General features: G+C 37.3%; 1 protein-coding gene and 1 non-coding gene across 2 annotated transcripts; both read left to right on the top strand.

The window, feature by feature from the left end:
- The first annotated feature begins 9,931 nt into the window (after window positions 1-9,931).
- Window positions 9,932-10,572, top strand: LOC117095387 (60S ribosomal protein L10-like). Its single transcript, XM_033232123.1, has one exon. It carries the CDS (start codon window positions 10,029-10,031, stop codon window positions 10,458-10,460), a length of 432 nt encoding a protein of 143 aa, XP_033088014.1. The 5' UTR covers window positions 9,932-10,028; the 3' UTR covers window positions 10,461-10,572.
- On the top strand, window positions 9,945-10,078 carry LOC117095496. The gene has a single exon (XR_004442031.1). It is a non-coding gene; the product is annotated as a small nucleolar RNA SNORA70 (small nucleolar RNA).
- Window positions 10,573-11,492: the final 920 nt, after the last annotated feature.

The raw sequence follows: 11,492 nt of genomic DNA, 5'->3' as shown, positions 1-11,492 counted from the left end.
GTCAAATAAGTGAAATAGCTGTAACAAAACTTCCTTCATTTTGTTTACTTAACTATGTAAACAAGGCTCTCAATGTTTTCTATCTAAAGAACTAAAAGTCAGAGTAGAATTGATGCTGAAATATATCTCATTCTAGCAGAGAATAGTTATTCAATAATCTGTGAAATAATAAATTTTAAAGAAAAAGGAAGAAAAAAAGTTGGCTAGGCCTTTTCTGTTCATCAAGGAGATGGCACAAGCAACAAAGATAATGAAAATGGCAGCTGCATGAGTTTCCAAGGTCTGGATATAAAGTTCTTCAGTGTTATTTTCACCGCGTTCTGTTGGTGAAAACAGGTAGCCAGATTCAAGGGGCAGCCAAGATTCAAGATCAAAGACCCTACCTCTTAATAGTAACAATGGCAAAAAATTTGCAAATTTTTATAAAGCACTTTCATCTACTCCTTTTTGTCTTTCCAATCAATATGTATTTCTATTGCTGAAGAGTTGGATCTTAACTGCCTACTTCTCTCTTTTTAAATTTCTTTGCTTAGATAACTTCATCTGAAAACTCTTTTAAGTATCCCCCAACACCTCCTGCAGTCTGACCATTCTGGATTTCTCTTGTTCCCAGAATGAACCATGCTCTCTCAATTGAACTCTGCCCAAAACCTTCTCTACCTTATCACTCCTGTCTTCTCATCTGATTCATTTCTAATCTTCCTATAGGTCTCAAATTAAGCATCACTTCTTTTGGAATGATCATTCAAATCAGAAGTAAGTTTTACTCTGTGGACTCCAATAGCATTCCATTTTCTCTCTTATTCTCAAATGCAGTTCATCTGGGGTGACAGGTTCTAATTTGTATATCAGCACTCCTGATCTAGATTATTGGATAATCTTCTACCTTTTGTTCCTATTTCCTGGCTATGTCTTACTAATCATTCCCCAAGTGATTAAATATTGGTTATCTTTAGTCAATGATTAATCTTTAAGAAAAGAGTTTTTACCATACCACTCAGAGCAGGTAATGAACGTATATTTGATGAACAAGCCAGTTAATTAATAAATTTACAAACTCTTGCTTAAAACTCTTCAGTTGCTCTTGTTTACTAAAATATAAATCTGTACTCCTCAGCCTAACCAGGGAAATCTCTTCACAACCTGACTTCCCTGTATGTCTAAGAATAACCCTGCTGTTTATCAAATGCACCCTTGGCTTTCATTTTCTTTCTCAACACAGTTATTTTTATTACTGCTTCTCCCTTTTAACCTTTGTGGTCCCATTTGATGAATTCTTTCAGATACAGGTCAGAATCCAAATTAAAGTCTGAAAGGACAGTGACTTAAGTTGGGAAGCTATTTCCTTCTTAAATAATAATCAAAACATAATGATTCTAGGGCTGATACTACAAGCCCATGATGTTGGAAACTTCACATCTTCCTATTCTCAACAAGCAGCTTTCATCTCATGGCCTACAATGGCTACCATTGCTCCCACCATCATGTCTGCATCCCAACCAGAGGGAAAGGAGGCAGGGGAAGTCACAGTTGTATACTCTCTGTTGTGTATCTTCTCTTTTAAGAAGTTATACACATCCCTTAGGTCATATTTCACTGACTAGAATGCAAGCAACATGGTTGCACCTTGCAACAAGGAAAAATAGCCTTTAACTGGCATCCATGTGCCCTACCACATTTTGAGGATTCTGTTCAAGAATGAAAGAATGGATATTGGAATAAAAAGTTGTCCCTGTCACACTGTTAAAAATATATTATATATAGATGTCAAAACCTAACTTCTATTCTGGAGTTGGACAGAATAACATAAAAATACCAGTTCTGCCTCTTATTAGTTGTGAGACCTTAGGCAAATTGTTTAACATCTTAGTCTCATTGGTAAGAGGCAAAAAAAAAAAAAAAGTACCTACCTGTTGAAGCTATCAAGAGGAATAAGACATATAAAATAGCAAGCACTGTATCTGACGTGTAGTAGGTGCTCAATTAATGATGGTTACTGTAGTGATTATGTTCTACTACTTTCTTCATTAAAGCTTTGCTGACTGTCTTAACCATCAAGGAATGCCTTGTCCTTATATTCCAGTTTTACACATTTAGCAATCAGTTCCATGCCATCAAACAACTCTGCCCTAGTTTCCTATGTAGTGTTACTCTCTCTTCAATTAAGAACAGACACAATATCATCTCGGTTCTATAGACTTTTCCCACTTTGCCACCCTCACATATAATAAAATATTTGGTCGAATTATATCCGAATTGAAGTTAATGTAGAACAACCTCAAACTAGGAATTAAGAGATAAGAATGCATCATGATGTAAATGGGAACATAAATAAGAGCAATATTGTATAGCAGATTTCTATAGATATTGACACTTTCAACAAGACTAGTCCATCTCTTCTATCAAGAGATAAGTCTTGGCAGCAACAGCTGTTGATTGACTTAATCTGAGTTTGGGGACTTAATTAGTCCCTGGGCCTCTGTTTTATAATCTACAAAAACTATAAAAACCGGTATAGTGATTCCTAACACACTGGGTTATTGTGAAGATTAAATGAGATAAGGCACATAAATTACTTTGCATGGTGTCTTGAACACAGTAAGAATGTAATAATCTTGAGCAGTTGTTCCTGTTTCTGTTATTCATGCATTGCTCTCAAGACAGATATTGCCTTGACTGACTGATTCAGATGTGGTAGACCTCAAAAAAGGCTTGGAATTGCCCTGGATTAAATAAAATTAAATATATCATATAGAAATAACTATGTTGTGAAAATAAGTGGTTGTAACAATTATATGCCCACTTGCAAGTTTAAATACAACCATTGACATTGCTCATGATTAGAGGATTGGTTGAGATGAATAAACAAGGAGTGAAGTAGCTTGGAAAAGCAAACCATGCCATGAATGCCCATGCAATTGTGAAGGACCAGTTCCTTTCATCCTAGCATCAAAGCTCGACACCCAGGCTGTGATGGTTGTTTGCATTTGATAAGATGGCTGCATTGGGCAATTTGTGGTCCTGTTCAACAAGGTAACCCAACTATCTGGTTTCCCATTTGAGAAATATGCTCAGCCTCCTACACTGATGGATCCTTCCACACAACATAACAGCTTGCTGTCACAAGGAGTTTGTCAGTGAGTCCTAGTTGATGTGCCTGTCTCAATAACAAAACCTTCATTTACAATTAAAGTTAATACTTAATTTCTGCCCTCAAGGAGCTAACAGATAGTGAGAATTAACCAGAAAATCAAGTCTTATGATACCTAAGTGTTTTAATGGAAGTAGGTGCTGATTGTTTGAAAGGAAAAAAATCAGATGTGAGATGCCCCACATTTTTCCCAGGAGGGCATAGCTCAAGAAGCAGATAAGTGAAAGCATTGATTAGGTTGATCCTTGAAAACAAACAAGCAAACAAGCGAAGTGGAAGTGAGCTAGGCGGCCATGAGGAAAGCACACAGTTTTATCATTTGAGTTGATATTTTACCCATCAAAACATTTGCCTCAGAAACACTTAAGTTGTGCAATTTCAGTTGTGTTTTATCTCCTAAAGAAAAGCTTTTAAAAATTTAAATTATGTAGCATTGAAAATGTATTTGTTTTCTGAGTATTATCATGATTGCACTTCATAACTGTGAATTTTAAAAAGACCATGTTTATTTATGCCAGCGCTATGGTTTCTGGGCTGGTCTTAGGAAGCTTGATGGTTCTGTAGGGAGTTAGTTACATCACTTAACCGTGTGGTTTTGCAAATTAGTAGTTCTATGGAAAGAACGAAAGTATTTTGAAACATCTTGGTCATTGTGGATATTTTGTTCATAAGCAACTCAAGGTTGTGGTTGGAATTTTATTTATGGCTCATTAAGCGATCCTTTCAGGTTCAAAAATGCTCTGAGAAATAAACTTAGTGAGAAAAAATAGAAAATTATTTTTAAAGCACTGATTTTAAGGTCATCTGCTTCCTATTTTGCAATCCATGAGTGTGTTAATGGATTTAAATGCAAAATGATATTAAAAATGGGGATTAGAAACTATCTCCCTCAAAGTCCCTCACTTTACAAATGAATGATCAGGGCAGTTCAAAGTTAAGGTATCTACCCAATCCAGGCAGAGGCAGGAACCGAGCTGGAGAGGTCAGCCAACTAGCGGTGCCCTGCGCTCTTCTCCACACCATATTGTCATTTCTGATTAAGGGGGCAAAGAAAATGAGATAGACTTACTGACTTTTATTTTAGAGCTTCTGAAAGTTACATGAAGCGCAAGACTTTGACAAGTTTATTCAAGGGTGAGCTATTCCAAAAAATCTTGTTGAAATAGAAATGTTAGAGGATGATTATGCACAATAAAATAACTAACAAACAAAACACTGCCGTTCAATAAGTCTTTGGCCTTTGGAGGTTTGACATTTGCGTTTTTGACCCTGATGGTCCATCACATGCTCCTAGGCAGGAATTTTGAACTTTTCAGAACAGCTGAATTTTTCTCTACTTATCACTGAATACATAATAAATCTTCAGAGGATACTGTTTGTGGCATTTTCATCCCCAAAGGGAAGCCACCTTTAATATTCAGAATGAGAATGATGAGAGAATAAAGAGATCTTAAAAGAAAGTAGTTTGTCTTAGTATTAAAATAAGTTTTAACATATTTTATTCAATTTCTAAAGAACCCATCAGGAGCCAAAAGAGAATTTCTGACTTTTGCGGTTATGGGAAAGATACCACAGAGCTATTGTGAATTTGCAAAGATCCGGAGGGTTTTCCCCACTCTGAGGTATCAGTACTAAGTGGTTATTTAATGGTATTAAAATAATAATTGATTTTGGGTTTTTTCTCACAATAAAAACAATAATGACTGTTTAGCAGAGGCATATCTTTATAAAGACAGGTTTGTAAACCACATTTATATAACATCGCCTTAAAGAAGTTGTTGCAGGAAAGGCACAATACATGTTTGAGTTTTTGGGGGTTTTTTTGCTGTTATTTCTATTTTTTTTTAGAAGAAAACATATTAACTAAAACCCCAATTAACCTCAACATTATACACTCTGCTTTAGTTGAAAGGGTAAATGGCATTTTTGGTGAATAGAAACTTTTTGAAAAAATTACGGTAAATTTCTCATATATAACATCACAAATATGTATTTAGTCACCTACAATTTCTGTGTCTAAATGTTTAAAAATATGAATTGAATTTCACGAAAATTATTTTTATTTATTATAGCATCTCAATCATCAATAAAATGTTAGGGAACATAGAGTCCACTTATCTTACATAGGCAAGAATATGAACCAATATATTTGAGATAATTTTTTTTTTTTTTTTTGAGACAGAGTTTCATTCTTGTTGCCCAGGCTGGACTACAATGACCCAATCTTGGCTCACTACAACCTCCACCTCCCAGGTTCAAGTGATGATTCTCCTGGCTCAGCTTCCTGAGTAGTTGGGATTACAGTGTTGGTCAGGCTGGTCTTGAACTCCTGACCTTAGGTGATTTACCCACCTTGGCCTTCCAAAGTGCTGGGATTACAGGTGTGAGCCACTGCGTGCAGCCTAGAGAAATTTTTAGTCAAAGTTCAATATAGTTATTGCTACCCTTAGCAACATGGTAAAACCCCATCTTTACAAAAAAATTTTAAAAATTATCCAGGCACAGTGGTGCACACTTGTTGTCCCAGCTACTTGGGAGGCTGAGGCAGTAGGATCCTTTGAGCCTAAGAGGCTGCAGTGAGCTGTGATTGATTCATTGCACTTGAGTCTGTGTGACAGAGTGAGACCATGTCTCACAAAATACATAAATAAAATATATAGTTATTGCCATATGACATTTTAAGTAAAATATTAGTAGTATAGCAAGCAATATGGGAAAGGTTACCTTTTCTTGATCTGTTAAAGTTTTTTGTTATTTTCCTATTTTATTACCACTATAGAAATAATCTAGAGAAATGACTCCTCTTTACTGAAAAACAAAAGGATATGGTCACCTATGAAAGAGATAAAAAATTTTTGCAACATCAATTTTGGGAACTGATCTGCCTCGAAAATGTGCATTTTCTGAGATTTCAAGTCTAATTCTCAATGGACTATTCTCTAAAGTTTATTAGTATGATAGAAATGTATGTCTTACAAGAGAAACAGAGGGAATAAATTAATGGAACACTCCTTTGCTGCTATATCTCACATAGTTTCAGAAAAGCGTATTGGATTCTCAGTACAGTCAAAAAAAAGAGGAGTAAACTGAAAATAATGGTGCAGTAGGGGTAGAGTTGAGATTGAAGAGCTAACTACGGTGTAGAGCTACTGTGAGGAATAGTGTGAACCACAGGCTCAATCAGGTGGCAAGCCTGGACCCAGGTTGGCACTCATATCTCTGGGGTTCATCTAGTGGTAGGGGTGGGGTGGAGAGTGATCAAGAAGAAGATATCTCCAAGAAAGTGTGACATTTGTAATGACATAGGATTGTGATTCAGCAGATTGTACTTTTCTCAGAACCAAGATCCTAGCACCTGCCCTCATAATAATAATAACTTCTTGAATGTTTACCATGTACCATGGATTGTGCCTCGCACAATATAAATTTAATATTCACGACAACCTTATAAGAAAAGCACTATTTGTTGTCTTTATTTTACAGAAGACAAAAAACAAATTAACAAAAAAGGCGAAACCACCTCACTCAGCAGCTTGGCAAGACCTCACTAGTGCAATGAGTTCTACCAAGACTAAGAGTAGACAGAAATTCAGAAGTGTCTGGAAGCTGTAGGAGAATGGACATAGCAAATGCTAAAACACTAATTCCTGACCTTTCTTGTGGGAGGAGGAGGGGTGTGACCACCAGATATAGTGAGGGGGAGTGAGTTCCTGGGGAAGAGTCTTGGTGCTAGGTGTGGCAGGGTGACTAACTGAAGGTTTCCAGTGCAGCAGCCTGTGGACAGAGACCACAGACACTGAAGCTTAGAGCAGCCAAAGTCATCAACATTTTTCTTTAAGAAAATGATCTGCTTCCTATAAAGATACCTGTGATGGTCATAAAGTTTCCTCTCTAAGTGCATCAGCAGAGTAATGAAGGCTGGGTTTCATAACAATAAAAATAAGTTATGTCTTAACCTGATTTTTTCCCCCAAGGATTGTTAAATTGAAAAAAGTTTTAAGATCTATGACTTCTTTATGCTCCTTTGTTTTTACTGAGGCAGATGTCCTTGATCAAAAATTAATTAGTTATAATATAAGTCAGTGGTTCTGCATAATTGCAAATAAAATGCAGTATGCAAGGCTATCTTTTTATTTGACTAACATTCAGATAAGCTTTCATATTTGGCATAACGTTTCCTGGCCAGGCAGTTTTGAGGACAGATGCTATTTGGCAGCCATCAACATGCTACATCAAGCATCTTTCAAGTCCTTTGTGAGCTCTTTGGTGCTTTACTACTGCACTGCATTTGGACCTGTTAACACCTGTGATAATTTCTCATCCATTTCAAATTATGCCCACTAAAATTTGGCATGTCAGCTACCACCCTGAGTTATGTTTGAGTTTTAAAGGAGTTGAGACTTTCTGGAATCCTTTGCAGAACAAACATTATACATTCATAACGTTAGGATCTGTATTTCTTTTAACTAAACCCCAGAGCAGTGACTTGTAAGTATCTCTGTGTGATGCAGTCCTCCACCAGAAGTCCTCCCTTCATGGCTCCCTGAGGAACTCTTACCCGACTCAGAATCCCAACTTGCCAAAAGCCCAAAATCTTCCTTGGTCATTCAGCAGCAATTCTGTGGAAAAGGAACCAGGGAAGAAGAAAAAGGATCTCAAATAGTCAAACCTAAGTCAGAGTCATTCCTATACCTGCCAAATATTGTATATTATTCCTGCATTACATTATTTCTCTGAGAAATGTTCTCGATGAAGCAATATTCTTCCATCTTCAATTTCTGGATGAGGATGATTAAAATAATGTGCATGTATGTTGAAGGGCAGAGGATGGTATTGCACAATATAGATGAAATAGTCATTGGTTTGTTTTACATTCTATGCATTTTTAATGAGTAAATTCCCATTTACGGGAATTAAATGTTCCAGATATTGATTTCAGAGGCACAATATATAATATGAAAATAAAATTCAGTCACATTATGCGATGATTACATGATGTGTAATTCAATATAGCTAGAACCCTGGAAAGTGAATAATATAACCATTCCTATGAAATATTTCAGAAAATCAAATCTATTCCCTGAAGTACGTTATAATAAAACTGAAACAATGTTACTTGATTTATAGTTCTCTAACTCAGGCTTTTAAAGCTATTTTCACGTCAAAAATAAGGGATTCTTTCTCCCCTTATCCTCAATCTTGTGCATAGTTTATAATGACAAGAAAAGTTACAAAAGAAACATTACAAAGCAGATGTGCTCCCAAGTTTGTTCCAGTTTAAACTTCAGCTTTAAGCATCTTGTGGCTATGAAATATTCATGTAAATTATGTAAGTGCATCTAGTTTAGATCCCAACCACTCATGGGTTTTCTCACAAAGTAAAATACCATACTTGATCCTATTTCTAGAGAGTGAATGCTCGCCTGGTGGATTTGTATCAACCCCTTAGGGCATCCGGGGAACAATCAATTAGGTTCACTGGGTGCTCTTACCAGACAGATGCTCTCCTAAATACTTCTAAATGCCCTATCATTTTGTTCTCACAGGACCTAAAGAAGTAGGTGTCATTTTCATCCACACTTTGCAGGAGGAAAAAAATGAGGCTCAGTAAGGTTTTAGTAACTTACTGGTTGTCATACATGAAGAGCCAGGTTTCAAACTCAGGAATCAACAGGGCTGCCCTGACTGCTGGACTACTCTCTCTACATTAGATGCCTAGAAGGTATGCAAGTGGCTGGAGTAGGGGCACTGACTTCCATGAATGATCATGAGTTTGGTGACCCCTGACCCATGCTGAAGTGACTCAGGAAAAGCCTGGTCCTGGGAAACTTACGTTGTGTATTTTTTTTTTCTCTTTAACAGTTGGTACTGAAGGATTAAAATTATCTTAAGGTGAAAAGCAGGAATGGTTGAGCATTGCAAAAAGCTTTTGCTGTTAGAATAGATGACATCTGCTACCTGGCTACAAGTCATTTTAAGGTGACACGAAATGATGCTATCGAGGCCACAGAGCTTTTGTAAGAAAGCAGAAATGCTTGGTCACTTTTCCGCTAAGTGACTTCCCTTTATTGGAAGCTGTGCTAAATCTGGAATGCTGATAAATGGTTGCAAGGGCAGATTATTTCAGAGTAAGATATTTAAAAACAAAGGACTCAAGGAAACCTCAATTGAAACTACAGCAATACAAAATAAAATCTCCTACTGAACCCTAAAAGACTCCTGCTGACTGACCCCTCAAAAGCACCCATATGTCTTTCTCTTCTCCCCTGAAAAGGTAACTCGGAATCAGGAACTAGTAAGTCATGGAACTATGAGGTCTCTATCCTGCCAACTGTGACAGCCTGTCAAAATATTAGAAGTATAATGATGTAGTTTTTATTTTTAACAACTCTTTGTCATAAAAATAATGCCTGCTTACCGAATCATATTCAAACAATATGATAGTATGTAAAGGAAAAGTGAAAATGAGACACCACTGCCACTCCCTAGAGATCATCTAACCTTCCTAATCCTTCTAAGCGGATATACACATATATTTATTTGTATAAATAGTATCATACCATGCACACGCACACATATACCCACATGTTATTCTCTAGCCTACTTTAAAAAAAAAGGAATGTCTCATTTATTTTAAAGATGTGGCCTCTAAAGATTTTGAAAGGATTAGACTGAGCTGGAATTACTGTAGACAGATGCTGTAGAGCTCCAACTGGGTAGTTCCAGAGAGGACAGTGCTATGTTAGTTGGTCTGTTTTTAAGTAAATGAACATGAAAGTTTAAGAAAAAGTGCTTGCAGCCAATTAAGCTGACTGAGTTCCTTTCCTCATGGGGGCCCAGTGTGCAATGGCTGCAAACAGCAGCTTCCCTGGTAGTGATGCAGCCTGTTTGTTGTATGGGTTGCTCTAAGAGACCTTGGAGACAGTCCTTTCAGATGGGTGTTCATGTTTCTGACCTTGCACTACCCCAGTGTAGGCTCCAAACAGGCATGCGAAGTGCCATTGGAAAGCCCCAGGGCACTGTGGCCAGGGTTCACATTGGCCAAGTTATGTCCATCCACACCAAGCTGCAGAACAAGGAGCATGTGATTGAGGCCCTGTGCAGGGCCAAGTTCAAGCTCCCCAGCCACCGGAAGATCCACATCTCAAAGAAGTGGGGCTTCACCAAGTTCAATGCCAGTGAATTTGAAGACATGATGGCTGAGAAGCGGCTCATCCCAGATGGGTCAAGTACGTTCCCAATCGTGGCGCTCTGGACAAGTGGCAGGCCCTGCACTCATGAGGGCTTCCACTGTGCTGCCCCCTCTTAATACTCACCAATAAATTCTACTTCCTGTCTACCTAAAAAAAAAAAAATGCTTTCACTTCAATTACCCCTCTTTCTTACGTACTTTAAGTCTGTTATTTTAGTTTTAGTTTTATCCTGATTCCCTCAATAAACATTATTAGTATATTAAAAAAGAAAAAGAAAAAGTGAAAATGTCATCAAATTGATGCATTAATACAAATTATCCCATCCATTCATTGGAATATAAAATAGGTTATTAAAGGTCACAGTTGATAATCGGATTTCCAGATACCCAAAGTCACTGATTTATTTACTATAAGAGAGAAGTCAAAGCATCATTTTTCCAAGGATAGAAGCTTTTTAAAAAGTGTTGATTTTATCATCACTCTGATAAAATGAAGAGAGAGAGAAAGAGAGAAAGTTTGGGATAGGTGTGATAAATTGAGTTACTGGTCATAAATCTTCACTCTTAACCCATCATCCATCCCTCCTAGTGGGAAATGTGTGCTATCCCACTCTTGTCTTTTGGCTTGGCTATGTGACCTGCTTGCGTATTTGACATCTCTATGAGAACATGCCCTGAGATACACAGACATAAGCAGACCTGAGCAACCTGCAGCCTAGAGCCAAACTTCATTGTACTCAGCCTAGATGAGCTGAACCCAGTCAACCTATACTTGTTTGAGTTGTGAGCCACTGACTTGTGGGGTGATTTGTTATACAGCATAATGTTGCATTAGCTGACTTACGATAGCTATTATAGCAGACCCAAAAGAAACAATTGTCTCAGCTTTAATCCCTGAAGAACTCTACTTTTGCAGTCTGCAAAACTATTCATCTTATTAGAAAAATTGGGAGAAAGGCAATACATGCCCGGGGCAGACTTAATCGATGTCAAGGCAAGGCTTAAGGAACCATATAAGAAGAATCAGGATGCTTTTTTCTTCCCCCTTCTAGTAAAGTGCCTTGAAGTCCATGAAAATAAGATAATTGGCATAGCTGTGTCTTTGGTAAATGAGGCTAACCTCATAAAATAACACTGATCAGACTGTAA

Source organism: Trachypithecus francoisi, unplaced genomic scaffold, assembly GCF_009764315.1.
Source record: "Trachypithecus francoisi isolate TF-2019V2 unplaced genomic scaffold, Tfra_2.0 Lachesis_group13, whole genome shotgun sequence".
In the NCBI taxonomy this organism is placed as follows: Eukaryota; Metazoa; Chordata; class Mammalia; order Primates; family Cercopithecidae; genus Trachypithecus; species Trachypithecus francoisi.
The sequence above is the reverse complement of the archived record's forward strand: the minus strand, read 5'-3'. Positions and strand labels throughout refer to the sequence as shown.